The 17,996-nt window shown below is 35.5% G+C and overlaps 1 protein-coding gene and 1 long non-coding RNA gene across 6 annotated transcripts in view; one reads left to right on the forward strand and one right to left on the reverse strand.

The window, feature by feature from the left end:
- LOC133234071 (uncharacterized) overlaps nt 1–17,996 on the forward strand; it is a 153,241-nt gene that overhangs the window by 121,522 nt on the left and 13,723 nt on the right. The window lies entirely within an intron of this gene.
- The window catches only part of UBE3A (ubiquitin protein ligase E3A), a 96,399-nt gene continuing 82,612 nt past the window's right edge, over nt 4,210–17,996 (reverse strand). For all 5 annotated transcript variants that reach the window (XM_061394194.1, XM_061394195.1, XM_061394198.1 and 2 more), the window contains 6 exons: nt 16,686–16,891; nt 15,928–16,092; nt 14,357–14,512; nt 14,188–14,261; nt 7,282–7,425; nt 4,210–6,294 (listed from right to left, as the gene is read on the reverse strand). In XM_061394194.1, coding sequence (XP_061250178.1) covers nt 6,174–6,294; nt 7,282–7,425; nt 14,188–14,261; nt 14,357–14,512; nt 15,928–16,092; nt 16,686–16,891 — 866 coding nt within the window. In that variant the 3' untranslated portion in view covers nt 4,210–6,173. The remainder of the gene's footprint in view (nt 6,295–7,281; nt 7,426–14,187; nt 14,262–14,356; nt 14,513–15,927; nt 16,093–16,685; nt 16,892–17,996) is intronic.

The raw sequence follows: 17,996 nt of genomic DNA on the forward strand, positions 1-17,996 counted from the left end.
GAGTGAAAGGGAAAAAATTTGCAGATGTGTGACCTTGTATATGGAAAATACAAAAGAATCAAAAGTTAGGAATCACATTTAGTTAGGAAAAGCCACATATGATCAATATAAAAAACTTTTCATTGCATTTCTAAATGCTAGCAATGAATGATCCAAAAATGAAATTAAGAAAACAATTATGTTTATAATATCATCAAAAAAGAATAAAATACTTGGGAAAATATTTAACCAAAGAAATCAAGACTTGTACACTGAAATCTAAAAAATAACAAAAAAATTAAAGACCTAAATAAATCCAAAGACATCCACGTTCATGAGTTGGTAAACTCTATATTGTCAAATTAGTGATAATCTCCAAATTTATTTATAGATTCAACACAATGCCTGTCAAAATTCTCGATGTCTATTTTGAAGAAACTGATAAGCTGACTCTAATATTCACATAGAACTGCAAGGGACCCTCAATAGCCAAAATGACCTTGAAAAAGAACAAAGTTGGAAGACTCGACATCCCTAATTCAAAAGTTGTATTTCAAAGGACACCATCAATACCAAAGAATGGAATAAAATATTTGCAAATGACTTATCTGGTAACAGATTTGTATCAGAATAAGGAATTGATTAATAAAGACAAAGAACTGAATCAAAATATAGGGAAAGTCTCTGAATAAATGTTTCTAAAGATGACCAAATGGCCAAAAGCACATGAAAAGATATTCAACATCATTAGTCATTAGGAGAATGCAAATCAAAACCACGAGATACCACTTCACTCCCAATAGGAAGGCTAGACTCAAAATGTTGGCCAGGATGTGGAAAATTAGAATTCACAAGATGCTCACAAGAAAGTACAACCACTTCAGAAAATAGTTGGCAGGTCCTTGAAGACTGGGCATATGACCCAGGAATTCACTATGTACATTACCAAAAGAAATGAAAGCTTATGTCCACATAAAAACTTGTACAGTGTTCATGGTAGTGTATTTATAATAGAAAGTGAAAACAATACAACCATCAAGTGAATGAATAAAAATGATATATTGATACACTGAAATATCATTCATAAAATGAAGTACTGATACATGCTACAACACAGATGTACCTTGTGTGTGGTTCTATTTATATGGACTGTCCAAAATAGGGAAATCTACAGACAAGTAAGGAGACTAGTGGTTAGGTCTTGGAAGGTGGGAAAAGATAATCACTTCTAATGGATACAAGCGGTTTTTTTTGCAGTGGTGAAGATGCCCTGGAATTATATAGTGTGACACACAATTTTGTGACTATTCTAAAAGCCACTAATTGTACACTTTAAAGGAGTGAATTGTTATATGAATTATCCTAATTAAAAAAAAAAAAAAAAATCAAAGAAAGCACCCCTCCTGCATTTTGAGATAGATGAGGGTCAAATCCTGCAAAAGAAATCATTACAAACATCTTCAACCTCTCAATGAATTCCTTCTTCTGTCTTGCAACAGGTAGCACCTGTGTCTCAACTTCAATGAGTCTTGATAACCATCAGTGATATACATAGGCTTGGATATGCTAATCCAAGCCAAAGGATGGGCAGGGCCAGACAGAACTGAGACCATCATTCAACTCTGAAGGCTGTGCCCTCAGTCACTGTGCACTGCTCACTGACACATGCCCATTGCATTTTCTGTGGTTTGCTGGAGACTGAAAGATAGCCAGGATAATTATTCCTGTCCTACAGTCCTGTTCAGCTGAATCTAAGAATCCCAACTTAAGGGTTGACTTGTAGCAGTAATTACAAGGTTTTGGCAAACCAGGCATTCATCATGGTGAGTGCTTTACTACAGAAAACACAGCATTCAGCAAGGATAGCTCCTTGATATGTGAGGGTTTGGCAACAGCAGGATGACGTAAGACACCTGCTCCCATCTCCAGCGGGAGAGGAGTGTAGCCACAGAGGCTGACCACGCAGAGGTTATAGGTTGCCAGAGCACATCCCGAAAAGTAGGACTGGGGAAGTCACACAGAAATCTTGCTTCCAAGGACCTGGTCCGTTTCATCCTTTCCCTTTTAGTAATTTTCTTTTCACAGGCTGAAATGACAGAACCAGTTACTCACTTCCTCCAGGAACAAGTTCTTTAGCCACTAAATATTCAAATATTTTAAAATAAAACCTTTTGGGGGTAGGATAACGAGGAGACAGGAGACAGAGGCTATCTTTGGTGAGAACAGAGACGCTTCATTGAATGGCAAGCCGTCATTTTCAATCATTCAGGTGGTGACTGACGAGGTACTGGAAAAAATAGCGCTCGTCCTTTCAACAAAGTTATTACACAACTACTATATGGGACAGAACAAAGATAAACAATCTTCCCCATGAACCTGCCCACATGCCACGTTAATGGTTATGGGAAAAAAACAAAAATCCCAGTGACTCCTCATTGCTCAATGTGCATGTACTACCATGAAGTTGCTATTAGGTTACAGAGACATTCTGGAGGTTGATGAATTCATGGGTGAGGGGCTTTTTAAAGTTTTGGCCTTTAAGGTTACTTGAGAAATATGAAATGATTAAGCACAGCATGATGATGTGGGTGGGGACGCAGGGAAAGATGCCTGTAACTGATGGTAGAATTGGAAATGTAGGTGGAACTGAGCTTACGGAGGGCTGCGGATACCAGGCTTGCAGATTTCCTCAACAGGGAACAAGTTTTGAAGCAAAGGATATTTAAATTAACAAAACTGTGTTCTGGAAGAATGAGAAAGTTTGGAGAATACTGTCAAGGTCGAAAGGAAGTATGATGAAGGAGAGGGGAAAACAATTGATACAAGCTTTGACAACTGAAGGGTGAGGGATTCTGAAGACTGAGTCAAGAGGGATGTTTTTAAGGAACAATAAATGATAGGTAGAGACAAAAGTTCCATTTTGAAGTGTATTGATTTTAAGATACCAGAAAGATATTCTGGGGGTAGAGTCTGAGCAGAAGACACGGTTTTGGAGAACAACCTTTTTGAGTGGTTGAGGTTTACCCGACAGAACTGGTTAAGTACAGGTCAGAATTTTAGAATTACAGTAGTATCCACCCTACTGAAAAACGAACAGGGTAGCAGCTGAACCAAGTTCAGGGTGCTGCCAAGGTTAGGGTTCTCACTGGCAACAGAGTTTCTCAAGAGGAGACTCTAAGAATCCTTCAGGAGAGGTATTTTAGTGGCATAGCAAAAGTTTTAAGCATTTCTCACAGGGGCACATCTGCACCAAAATCGTCCTGCAATTGGTTAACAAATGCCAACTACTGGATATCAACAGTAAAGAAGGAAAAGACTGAGACTGCACTTCTCTAGACTCCCCAGGAAATTCTCCATACACTAACACTGTGGGTAAAAGAAGAAAAGAGAGGAAGTGGAAGTTGCGTTTTGAATCCTCTATTGGCTCAGGGAAGGGGCAGGAATATAAGAGATGGTCCTTAGAGGCTGGTGGAAGGTCAAAAGAGATACTTGAGGTAAACAGGTTAAGGGGATCATGACTACAGATGGAGTAGCCTTAGGAAGACTACCCTTCCTCTGAGTCTGCATGAAAGTCTTGAGAAAACCCCTTGAAAGGGCCTGAAATCCCAGCACAGTTCTTTGAGTGATGGTGCCAGGTTACACTCATCCTTCCTTTCTAGTAAGATGGATGTGTACCGATAGGGAAATGAATACCATCAGCAAGTTTTGTTTGAAGCTTGATTTCATGTATCTCTCTCCTTAGTTAGTATGTATCCCAAAGTAAAGCTACAGAAATTGTCATTGGATTTTATCACACAATTAAGCAGAGCCCAGTAAAGTCGTATAGGGTAGGAAATCCAATTCATTGGCCAAAGCTACCAGGCTCCAGAAAAGTTTGGTCACAGGCCGCGTCTTTACTGTATGCTTGAGATATTCTATAATGATGGTATGTAGGAGAAACTGTGTATTTCATCTGGAAAACCAATTAGTTTTCGGTTTTGTATTTCCTCCAGTTTCCTGGTGATCTGGGAGGAACAGTACTTTATAACATAACATCTGGGATAGAGGGAGTAACCACTGTAGTCAAAATTTCTATTTGTTCCCTCTTGCTTAAGATACTGTTCAGTGAAAATTTTGTAGACAGTATTGGAAAGGAGGCAATGAGAAAAGAAGTGGTAATATGCCCAGGACAAACAGATATTGAAAGTGAGAGCAAGTAGTCTGGACAACCAATGAACTTTTCTCTTAGAATATTTTCAAGGGTAGGTTTATTTTCAACTGTTTGTTAAAAGTCTATTTGATATGAATTCTATACCTGGTGATCTGTACTCAATGACCATTCAAAAACTTCACATAGATGTGATTACAATTGGATAACTTCAATACTATAGTGATAATAAAACTTGAGAACTGAAGAACACAAATTTCTTCACGAATTTATTATACAAAAAGCCCCCAGAGTATTTGATTTCTCGTATTCTCACTTTCATTATACACAAGAAGCACAGGAATGAGAGGCCTCTTAAGGTGACTGTAGTAGCATGAGGGTCCCTTGAATCAAGGTAGTGTATATATTTTTAACAGTGTTCTCAAGGCTGGCCCAGAAAAACCCCATGTTACCTTATCACAATACGGAAAGCAATGTTTTCTTTTTCCACTAAATTATGGTGGAAAATGTCACTGTTTTATTTAGCATTATGGTACATAACAGTTAAGTCTCAATTACTAAAAGAACTAAAATAATTCTGAAAGACATCCTCTTTCCCCTTCTGATGATTGAAAGCTGTATTTTTCCTGCCAATTTCAAACAAATCATTAAACTAATCTGTCATGGTCAGTTAAAACAATCGAGGTACAAGCTCAGCACATTAGCTGTAACTTGTAGTAAAAGGATATATCAATATGTCTCTCCTCAGTTAAAAATACATAATCCTTTTATTTTATATTGCAGTAAAAGAAACAAACATCACAGACACAGAAGACTAGACAGGGGAAACTACTTGCTTCTGAATGTCTAGTAATTTAAATCTACCTGTACTTTTCCACAGTACGTGAAAGTAGTATTTAACACTTTTTGAAATAAACTTTAATCTTTGGGGACAGACAATGTAAATAGGACTTAAGAGTAACATTTCCATTCATTTCCAAGTCTCTGCTTACTGTATGATTAAGTAAAACAAGGCACAATAGCCATTCTTTCCACTATGTTCCAACACTGATCATGTGCCTTGATAAAATGGCTGACTGGATAAGATGATGGCGACAAGAAGGGAAGACTTTGGATTGTCTATTTAAAATGTGGTTAATAAGCAAAGAATAAAAAATTTAAGTGCACTTTCACATGCTTTACGCTTATAATAAACAACAAACTTATCTTTCTTGCAAAGGGTTTGACTATCATTTCTTTTGGCCAAATGCACTTTTCCCCAATAAACTTAAAACAACAACAACAAATCCCTGTCCTTCCATATACTAAGAAGGAGGATTAGCTACTCAAACAGTTCATTGCAAGACACATGAAGACAACATACTGTGGCATGAGTTGTTTTTAATTTGTTGTGCTGTTACTAAAGTAAAGTTCTGAGGGCTGCAGTTAAACATTCCAAGTTCTCCCTTCCATCTTTATTGATTTTAAGATTTTTGCACAGAAAACTCTTTGGGGACTAGAACAGCAGCAATTGCATCACACTGTTTTCAAGACTTCAAGTTTCAAAAGCAAATTGTTTAAAAAAAATACAGCTCCTGATTTGAGTTAGATACAGGGACAAAAAAATAGCACAGACTTGAAGGTTACATGGCCTACAAATGGTGGTAATATTTTCCTTGGGAGGGGAGTCTGTTGGTGTATATTTTTAAATATGCAAAAAGGCTCAACCTCAAGCAGTAATAAACACAAGCAAAAGTGATTTAACCCTTAAAATAAATATTCAGAAAAACCTCTCTGTACATACAAGTGAAAGAATAAGTAACACTTTCACGCAAAAAAAAAAAAAATAATAATAATAAAGGATTTGTTCATATAAGTAGCTGAAATCTGCTGTTCCAGCCCATATATCCCCAATAAAGAAGGGAGGCACAGACATAGGTGACTACTGTGGTTCACTATTTAACAGCCTTTTTGTACTGGGACACTATCACCACCAATTTTATCCCTCGTTATATTTATTAAAATTTTAAATTTATTTTCTTTTTCTTCCCATTTTTTGTTTTTTTTTTTACAGCATGCCAAATCCTTTGGCATAAGTGATGGCCTTCAACAATCTCTCTTTAAGTTTTTCTTTGCTTGAATATTCCGGAAGTAAAAGGACATTAAAGCAAGTATGAGATGTAGGTAACCTATATAGAGAGAAAGGGGAAAAACAGGACAATAAGTCATGGGAGATATGCTCAGTACTAAATGATCCTACTTTAGATGGTATATACGTTGAGATGGTTTGCAAAGCACACTACACATTAATGCAAGTCATAAAGATAAACTTTGATTTTGCCATACAGATACCAAACAGCAATTTGTCTTTACCTAATAAATTACTCAGTGCTAATAATGATGATGGTTGATGATAACATATTATATCCACAAAGTTATTACCACATACCAGATACTGTTTTAATAGGTTCTTAACCCTGAGAGGTCATTTAACTAAACTTTCTCACAGTAAACCTACAGACTGTCACTTTCCCCACTGTAGAGTTGAAATCACTGAGTAGTAACATTAAGTGAAGACAATATTCAAATCTCAGTTCCAAAATTTCAGTCTGGGCTCTTTAATGCTTATTCAAAATATTCCTGGATGACTATGTAATTGATTTGATAATAAATTTACATTAATAACAAATCAAGTAGAACACTGAAAGAAATGTTTCTATACGTTTAAATTATTAAATATACTACTGCTCATATATAGCCACTGCACACCAAATGTTAACTTGCACAATAGAGGAAACACGACTAATGTTAGGACACTGAAATTGGTGGTACTAGCGTAATCTAGGGCTGAACACACTTGTGAACTTCAACTTGACTATTCTAAATAGATGACATAATGTGGCTTTCAATTAAAAAAATTCTCAACCAAAAACTTTAAGAATCATACCAATCTGTAAAATTTCAAATCAAGGGAACTCTGTAATTTTTAACCTGCCCAGTATTTAAAGATTTTCTTGAACATTAGCAGCAAAGCACTGGCTAAACTAACATTTTATGTGACTTGGAAAATTTCTATTAAAAACTGCAAATGTGCTCAGAAGCTTCTGGATAGATCACACATGTGTAATAATATGGAAGCCAAGGTTTTCAGTATATAGTCACAATTTAATAATTACCTTTCTGTGTCTGGACCATTTTTGGCTATTATCATCTTCAATTTTCCTAGTCCGCCCACAGGTGCCCTGTCTGTGCCTGTTGTAAACTGCAAGAAGAGTCTTTTCTGCTCATCTGTAAATGAATGAACAATTTCCCAGAACTCCCTAATGAGAAAAGATAAAATACCGATTTTAGTTTGGCATTCATTATTGCTAGCACTAATTTAAGTTTGTGATTTGCATTAAAACCATGATAGGAGGTAACTTGGAGGTCAGTATCAAGAGCCTGAAGGTTCTTTTCTGGGGATCTAGGAGCTAGGACTTCCACTCATGCAAATTTAAGAAAACTATTTTCAAAAATATAAAAGCTTTTGTTCATCACTACATTATCTGCAACAGTAAAAACTGGCAACAACAAAATGAAACAATTACACCAACTGTAAATATATAGTCAGTAAAAAACAAAAGGCAAAACCAAAGTCCTGTGAACTGAAGATGACAGCTATGTCCCTCTACTTATGCCTTACATAGTAACTTCAAGGGGAGAAGGTCAGACAAAGAGTAGGGACAAAAGAAAACACAAAAACCCTCATACCTAAAAATACTAATACAAAAGGACACAATGTTTATATAAACGAGAATACTTTTATCAATAGTATGTGTGCTGTGGAAGGGGAGTTGGGGCTTATTCTGATATATGTATCATATGCAATTATACTGAGAATAATCTAATCCCTGGCATTCCTAAAACCTATGTGATAGAAGTCACATTATAATGATGCTTGTTAAATTTACTCTAAAAACAAAATGCAAGTTCATTAAGAGCAATCTTGAAAAAGAGCAACTGAAATCTATACTTTCAATAATAAAGTATCCATAAATTTAACATATACAGTTTCAGGTGTACATACGCATAGATCCACCCTTTCTCAGATTCTTTTCTCATGATACTATGAAATACTGAGTGGAGTTCCCTGTGTCATATGGTAGGTCCCTGTTGATTCTCTCTTTAATACATAGTGTGTGTATGTCAATCCCAAACTCCTGAATTATCCCTTCCCCACCTTTCCCCCTTGGTAACCATTAAGTTTGTTTCACTTGGTATGTTTCTGTTTTGTAAGTAAGTTCATTTGTATCACTTTGTTTTTTAGATTCCATATATAAATGATGTATGATGTATCTTTCTCTGATTTACTTCACTTAGTGTGATCATCTCCAGGTCCATCCATGTTGCTACAAAGGACATTATTTCATCCTTTTTATGGCTGAGTAATATTCTTTTGTATCCTATCTTCTTTATCCATTTCCTCTCTCAGTGGACATATAGGTTGCTTCTATTTCTTGGCTATTGTAAATAATGCTGCAAAGAACACTGTGGTGCACACATCCTTTTGAATTATGGTTATCTCTGGATATATGCCCAGGAGTGTGATTACTGGATCATATGGTAGCTCTTAGTTTTTTAAGGAACCTCCATACTATCCTCCAAAGGGGCTATAACCGTTTACATTCCTATTAATAGTGTAGGAGGATTCCTTTTTCTCCACATACTCTCCTAGCATTTATCTTTTGTAGATTTTTTGATGATTGCCACTCTGTGTGATGTGATACCTCATTGTAGTTCAGATTTGCACTTCTCTAATAATTAGTGATGTTGACCATGTGTCATGTGATTTTTGACCATCTGTATGTCTTCTTTGGAGAAATGTCTATTCAGGTTCTGTCCATTTTTTGATTAGACTGTTTGCTTTTTTGATATTGAGCTGCATGAGCTGTTTGGATATTTTGTAGATTAACCCTTTATTAGTCTTTTCTATTTGCAAATATTTTCTCCCATTATGTGGGTTGTCTTTTTGTTTTGCCTATGGTTTCCTTTGCTGAGGAAAGCTTTTTTTAGGTTTAATTAAGTCTCATTTGCTGCTTTTTGGTTTTATTTTCATTATCTCAAAAAGATATTGCTAAAAGTTATGTCAAAGAGTGTTCTGCTTATGTTTTCCTCTAAGATTTTTATAGTACATATCTTAAGTCTTTAATCTACTTTGAGTTTATTTTTGTGTATAGTTAGAGAATATTCTAATCTCCTTCTTTTACACGTAGCTGTCCCATTCTCCCAGTACCACTTATTGAAGAGACTGTCTTTTCTGCATTACACTCCTGCCCCTCTGACAGATTAACCGACCGCAGGTGTCTCTGGGCTTTCTGCTTCATTGACCTGTATTTCTGTTTCTGTCTCAATACCAACCGTTATGAGTACTAAAGCTTTGGAGTACAGTCTGAGATCAGGAAGCCTGATTCCTTCAGCTGCAGTTTTGTTTCTCAGGACCGCTTTGGCTATTCGGGGTCTCTTGTGTTTCCATACAAAGTTAAAAATTTTTGTTCTAGTTCTGTGAAAAATGCCACTAGTAATCTGATAAGTAGGACTGCATCGCATCTGTAGATTACCTTGGGTAATATAGTTATTTTGACAACACTGAATCTTTCAGTCTAAGAATGTAGTATTCCTACCTGTTTGTGTCATCTTCAATTTCTTTCATCAGGATCTTACAGTTTTTAGAGTATAGGTGTCTCCTTAGATAGGTTTAGTACTAGGCATGTTACTCTTTCCGATGCAACAGTAAAAGTGATTATTTCATTAATTTGTCTTTCTTGTCTTTCATTGTTTATATATAAAAATGCAAAAGATTTTTGTATATTAATTTTGTATCCTGCAACTTTACCAAATTCACTGATGAACTCTAGTAGTTTTCTGAGGAATGCATTTTAATATTTATTTGAAAGTGCTTTCCAGAATCTTGACAGAAAATGTCACACTTCCTACACAGTTACAATTCTAGTTTTTGATACCCTAGTATTCCAGTATACAATTTCTCTTACAAAAATGTTGGTATTTCTGCTGGTGCAATGCCATTATTTCTAACATAGATTAGCAGCTTTATTAGAATTCTTGGCGCTCTTCAAAGTCTTGCCATTTCTCTTCCCTGACATTCTAATATCCTCCCCACCCTTTAGTTCTTAAAAACCTCCCAGCCATCTAGAGAAAACAACTAAAAAAATACAACAGGAAACTGAGCATGGAACATGCCAGCACATCTCTCCATTAGGAAGGAAACAGACCACACCACAGTCTAGGTTATTCCTTTTTGGGTGGCTGGCAAGGAAAAGCAAGCATGCAGTAACCCAGAGTCCTCTGTCAGGACAAAAAACCTCCTCACTCCTCAGGAGTGTTCTAAAGCCTAAATGCATCACTACATCTGAAGAGGCAGACCAACAGGTGCCCTTGAGGCAGACCAACAGGTGCCCTTGAATAGAGGACGCAGATCCTAAAGTAGCAGACCAGCAGTGGTCATCAAGACAAATTCAGCTGTCCCTTTGGTTCTTTCTAAAAAATTAGAACTTAAAACATTAGGGTTACTATCAGTTTTTATAATGAAAATACTAAGCAAAATTCTTCTCTTCCTATAAGTGTTATGTTCTACATCAAAACTGTTCATATACACCTGAGCCCACACTAGCAGAGTCCAGGAAGAGCTATGTGGAAAAGTGGGGTATGCAGAACAACATGGGCTGAGGGTCACCCCAAAAGGGCAGGTAAGAGCACTGGGAACAGGACAGCATCTTGGACAAAAAATGGCAATCTCAAAAAGACATCATGCCTGGCAGGGGCAGGAGGCACCCTGGGAAACAGAAGTATCCCTTGAAATTAGCCTCTGGCTGTAAAGGGATGAAAGCAGCTGAAAAAAAAAATGGCCCGAGTTAAATATTCTGCTAAATATTGCCAAATTCTCCACAGAAATTGTGACATTTTCTATGTCACAATGCCATTTCTCAACTAACAGGCAAACAGCTGAACTGAAGAACACACTGGGTTGGGAAAATTGTAGGAAATGAGATATGCATGTATATACTGGTGGGAGTGCAAAATGTCACAATTTCTGTGGAGAATCTTGCCAACAAGATTACATACATATCTACCATACATATCTACCATTTAGTTCAACAATCCCACTTTTAGCAGCAATTCCCAATTTGATGATGTTTGATGTTATGTATGGAATAATCTGTTAGTGAAATAATCCACTGTGACTTCTAACAGCAAAGAGCTGGAAGTAACTACTGTGTCTATCTACACAACACGACAGTATTGACCCATACATTTTTTACTACTAAAGTAAAAAGATGTAAATAGGACCCAGGGTCTCCTAATAAAACAGCCAAAATATCCAGCATACAATCCAGAATCACCTGTCAAGCCAAGAACTATGAAAATCACATGAAAGAAAGAAAATCAACCAATGTTGAACACTAGGATGAACAACATACTGCAACTGACTAGGATTTTGATGAGGTCATCATAAAAATTATTCTATAAGCAATTATAAGTTCTAGTGTTTCAAAACTGAAACATCAGAAACTAAGTCTTAGCAAAATATTTAAGTTACAATTAAAAAAAGAGCCAAATGCAAACTACAGAACTGAAAAACACACAGTAAGAGAAAAATACTAGATGGATTCAATAGTAGAGTCAAGATGACCGAGGATCAAAACCCAAGCAAATAAGAATACAGACTGAAAGAACTAAGAGCCTTAGGTGCACACAGGACAGTGACAAATGACTGAACACTGGTGTCATCAGAGGCATAGAAAGAAAGGAAAAAGAGAGTGCGACTGAGAAAGCATTTCGAGAAATAATGGCAAAGAACACTCCCAGAAAGACAGAAACACATAGATTTAAGAAGTTAAGAAACTTCAAACAGTATAAACAAAACTGTTCAGAAATAAAGTGGAAATCACCCTCTGACAAAGGAAAACTAAAAGAATTAGTCATTAGCAGATCTGCCTTTGAATACCAACTAAAGGAAGTGATAAAAGATGGATTCTGAGGCAGACGGAACAGAAAGAGCAGAAACGAAGGGACATACAACAGACTGTAATTCTCCTCATGAATTTTATAAATCAGATTTGATGACTGATACAAAAATTACAACATCACTAATACTCAAGACAATTGTATTTAAATGTGGGGAAAGTAAGAGACTCAAATGGAAACAAGGTTTCCATACCTCACTGGAAGAAATGTTGATACAAATACCAACAGCAACCATGAAGAACACTATACTAAGCAACACACACAAAAACAGAATACCAAAATCAAGAAGAAATCCTTAAAAATGTTCAAGTAACTAAGTAACTCACAGAAAGCAAAAAGACAACAAGGAACTATGAGGAGCAAAGAAACAGAAAACAAATAAAATAGCAGACTTGAGTCCTACCGTATCAATAATTACCCTCAATACAAATGGTCTAAATACAACAATTAAAGGCAAAGACTGACAGAGTAAAAAAACATGACTCAGCTATTTGTAAGAAACTCATTTCAAATTCAGAACATCGATAGGTTGAAAGAAAAAAAAAAAAAGATACATCATGCTAACAAAGAGCAAAGCAAAACAAATCAGGAATGGTTACATCATATATTCAGAGCAAAGAAAATTACAAGACATAAAGAGAGACCTTATATAATGGTGGAGGGATAGGGAAGGGGAGCCAAATTAGGAGTATGGGATTAACTACAAACAACTACATGTAAACTAGATAAGCAACAAGGACTGCACGGGCAATTATAGCCAGTCTTACAATAACATATAATGAAATATAATCTGCAAAAAACCAATATGCTGTATACCTGAAACGAACACAATATTGCAAATCAACTATAACTCAATAAAAAAAATTTAAAAACATTCACATATGATGTTAAGATAATATATCAAGTAGGAATTATGTTATTCTAAAAGAAATAAAATTAAGACCTTAACTTAAAAAGTCATTTCTCCATAAAGAGCAGCACAAGATACCTTCAACTATTCTCAGAGAAACATTAAGACACCACAGTCATAACTATCTGTGATCAATACTATCACTAACAGAGATAGTGCTGTGCTAATACTCACAGGTGAGGTTACCCTTTGTTGTTTTTATCCATGCTATTTCAACTCTTTTATGGGTCACCTTTGAACTTCAAGTAAATAGCAGAACAGTAATTGCTACAAGTAAATAACTTCCAACACTGCCACTAGGAATGACCAAAGGTATGCTAAACAGAGGAAATGTATCAATAACCTCACACAAACCAAAGTGAAGAATAAAACAAAGGAAAATAAAAGAACATAAAACATTCATTTCTTGATACAAGTGATACTCATTATAGACTTCTTATACTTGATTCTTAGAGTGATAACCTTCAGAGACAACCTCCAGGAATGCTTCCTCACCTCATTCTACCAGTGACAGCCAAAAGGGCATTTGTCTCTTTTTACCCCATCTCACCAGGAGAGGAAAAAGCCTGTGTCTCTCAGGACTGGACAGTAGCAAAGAGAAGCAGACGGTACATAGCAAGAGCAACTCCTTGAGAACAGTTAAGACTAGGAATCTCTCCTTCCTGTGAGAATTTGGAGCCAAGGTCTTGAAAACAAAATAAAAATTCTAGTATGTACCTTGCTATGTAATAAAGATTAAATCAAAGAATATACCATTTCACACAAAAGGTGCCTCATATAGGGTAGGTAAGTAACATTCCCCAGAGTTCAAGAGAAAGGAGAAATATTCAGAAGAGGTAGTTCTATTTTCATCATCATCTAACTGGCACTAAGCACACTGTAATTAGAATTACTAGGAATATTAGATACTTTATACCCTCAATGCAGAAGAAAACATGCCACTTACATAAAACATTATTCAGGAAATAAGTCACAAGATTAACAATAGGAATTGGGTGATTATATTATAAATATGTGTTTAATGTTATACATTGACAATTTGTGAGTTTGCTTATTTGGGAAATAAAACCTGGAGGCAAAGGTCTAAAGTATAAAGCCTACATCCCTTTGGTGAATTTTAATTCTTCCTTTTAAGAATTAAGAACCTCACCTAATCACAACAGAGTCCCTGGTATAGCCACCGTCATATTCTGTAGTTTCTTCTAGTGCTTGGAAATCTAGATTCTGCAAATTCAAGAAAACACGTCTTAACATCTACACCACACCATTACAAACAATAGATCAACAGAAGGTATTTCTGGAAACCCTTGCTTTCTTACCCGGCTTCCACATATAAGCAATTCAATTTCCTCTGGTCTGAATAAGTACTTTAAAGGAGATTCATTGGTCACCATATGAAAACCTCTCCGAAAAGCCTTGAACTGTTTTTCTACTGATTTATTGAGAATGTAGTCAGAATACAGATTGACAAATTCCTGCAGAAAACATTAACCACAAGAATGTCTTATGATGCGTAATACAACAAAATACAAGCTACTGGACTGCACGATGTTTTTATTTTCCCCCCAAAAAACACAATCAAGAATATTTTTAAAAATTCAAACTTTACACACACAAATGAAAATACCTTTAACAATTTCACAGCTCTCTATGATAGACATTGTGTTAGTCACTCAGTCATGTTCAACTCTTTGTGATCCCATGGACTGTACCTGGCCAGGCTCCTCTGTCCACTGGATTCTCCAGGCAGGAATACTGGAGTGGGTCACCATTCCCTTTTCCAGGGGATCTTCCTGACCCAGGGACTGAACCTAGGTCTCCCGCAATGCAGGCAGATTCTTTACACTCTGAGCCACCAAAGAGGCCATGTACACATAAGTTTCAACTTCGATATTAAACAAAACTGAATATAAAAGCTGGGCCTTGATACAATTTTAAAGTTCTCTCAATTAGGTTATGCAAATGCAAAAACATTTAAACCATTTATACATCAATTTATAAAAGCTGACATTTTTAATAGAGTGCAATGTACTGGAAATGAGCAAACAAGGTAGTCTTTCATGTTTCCTATTCTAGAATATTTGGGAAGCTGCCTACTGTTATCTGTTTCAACAAAAATATCGGTGTTTCACTTGGTGAGCAAGCTATTGTATCAAATAAAAAAAGGAAGATATACTCTGTATCCCAACTTAATTAATATATTTTATCAAACATTGTATTAATATAAACATTCTTCTTAAAGGTTTTATATATATCATAATTCCCCTGGATTATATTCTGGGTTATTCCCGTTTCCAGATGCATACTTTTCTAGTCAACAGAAAGCACAAAACTGATTTCTTTAAAATATTTATTCTTTAGTACTTTTCGGATGTTTATTTAAGGCACGTGTATCTGTGTGTGCATTAGAAGCAATTATTGGCCATTCGGTTATAAGGATCTCCCTTGTTTCCTACCCTCTACAGCCTTCTTCCTGCTTCACCCCAGAGCCACACCAAGCCGTGCACTGTCGCCCACTTGGGGCATCTTTCTCTAGGAGGGGTTCAGTGCCCAACCACATGCTCTCATACCAGCCTTTAGTCAAAGTTTAAACAACTGTGGCTGTTTCATTTATAAGAACTTAGTTACTTGATTTCTTTGTACAGATGCATTAGAAACTTCTTTAAAAACCACAAGCACATGTGCTTTCCCTGGAGGAGGGTATGGCAACTCATTCCAGTACTCCTGCCTAGAGAATGCCCTGGACAGAGGAGCCTGGCGGGCTACAGTCCATAGGGTCACACAGAATGGGACACAACTGAAGCAGTATACGCACAAACGCACACATATATGCTTTAAAATTCTGTTATTAAAGAGACAAAGACAAGGATGACATAAAAACATTTATTACCTTTCTGTTTTCATTGGTAATTGGAATTTTATCACCATTTTCCTTTAGATCATACATCATCGGATTACCAAAAAGATCTGTCTGAGATATCTGGAAAGTGATCATCATATCATCTTCCACATTCCCTTCATACTCCAGTAAGTCTTTTAAACTCTGATACAGAACCTACCAATCAGAAAAGGAAAAATTAAGGCTACCACAGAACTATAAAATACAACAATCTGTATCACTCTTCTTGGGAAAAGATTAAAAAAACAAACTAACAGTAAGAACTAAAGCACAAACAGTACCCCTCTTCTAGTAGTTTCTATGCAGACATAAAGAAAGATGGTCAGTCAGTGGTAACGCCTCTCTCTGCTGAGAAACCCTACACCAGCTACTTAGCTATGGGTCTTCACACTGTGCTCTATTGAGACCCTCAGAGGCATCTCAAGGGTAAGGCGGGGCTGGCTGCAGCCACCAGAGCCCCTAACTAAGCAGCTCTGACTCAACCCAGAAATCTCATGATTCCATTAAAAAAAAAAATTAGAAATACTTTTCTACAGAATCAACCTTGCAAAGCTGACTTGCTTGTAACAAGTTCTCCTTCAGGTTTTCAAGTGTTTATGGCATTTCAGATAGATAATAAAATACGTTTATCTTACTAGGTATAAATATTAACAAAGATTTCAAATCAAAGCTTTAAAAATTTTATATAAATTAAATTCTGTATTTGTTTTTAAATAAAATCTAAAAGAATAAAAAATGACAAGACTTACAGGATGAGAGTCTCCCAAGTCAAGAAAAGTTCCTTTTTTCCCCATTAGCTTCCTGTAGACAACCATGGGAAAATGTACATCCAGTATACAGTTATTGTAAATAGCCAAACCCAGTACTATGCCAATCAGAGTGAACTGACCCTCAGTTTCAAAAGAGGATGGATTAAACCAAAACAACTTTGTAGATTCATCATATGTGAACATACCTGTAAGAAATGATTTTTTTAAATGTATTACTTTCATAGTTTATTCGACAGATGAGCAAATAATTATACATATAAAATACAAAAATAAATATAAAATAATTACACATGTAAACTTATTTGCATTAGGGCTTTTTTCTGTTACATCAGGACTTGCTAAAACAAAGTTCAAGTACATATGAATGCTACAAATTGTGTAGCACATATTTAAAGTAATAAGCCATTCTGTTGGCATTTTCTAAGTTAGGAAAACTGTTCATTAAATTCAAGTTCTCTAATCTTCTATTAACACAAATCAGAAGTTAACTTGCATTCATATTTTCACCACTGAATGGTTGAAAAATGCAAAAGAAAAAAAGAATAATATATTGAAAATGTTTCACTTATTAAAACATATTTAATCCACATATACTGTTTTAAAAAACAATTTTGAATTTCATTAAGAGTCTTTTTTTCCTCCAAATTGCGTAATGGTTCCATTAAGTTTTTCAAGCACCTTTGTAACAAAGATACCGAGTACTTAAACTCAGGCAAACTTGATAAACTTAAGATTATGTCCAAAACCCAAAGCCATTTAATACACACATTAACTGTGAGCCAAAAAGTAAAACAAAACTAATTTGTAGTCTTCTCTTAATTTCACATGGTCATCACTGTTTATATCACTCATTTAAAAATAGGAATCTAAATAGCCATTACCATGGCAGACTTATCTCTTTCCTTGTAAAGAAATGTCTAAGATAAAGCTTAAATGATACTGTAATTGAATTAACAATTTCATTTTACTATAAAATGTTTTTCAGTTGCTACTATGAAACTAAATGAAAATATTTTAAGAATTAGATCTAGGAAAGAGGGGGAAGTTCCAATAGAATAAACCTTAGAAATCAACATTTTTTTTAAGAAATCAACCAGTTTTTAAGTTTTTTAAACAGCTTTAAAAATGTTTCTTCATTTTCACATTTAGTTGAAGTTAAATATAAAGGGAAATTTAAAGGGTCCTCTCGATCCTAAATACATGAATTTAAGAAATGTTCACAAAATAAAATTTTATAAATTACCTAATTCATACTTGAATCTCAGTTTATATCCAACTTTTTTTTACAGG

The sequence above is a fragment of the Bos javanicus genome, chromosome 21 (genome assembly GCF_032452875.1).
Source record: "Bos javanicus breed banteng chromosome 21, ARS-OSU_banteng_1.0, whole genome shotgun sequence".
NCBI classification, from domain to species: domain Eukaryota; kingdom Metazoa; phylum Chordata; class Mammalia; order Artiodactyla; family Bovidae; genus Bos; species Bos javanicus.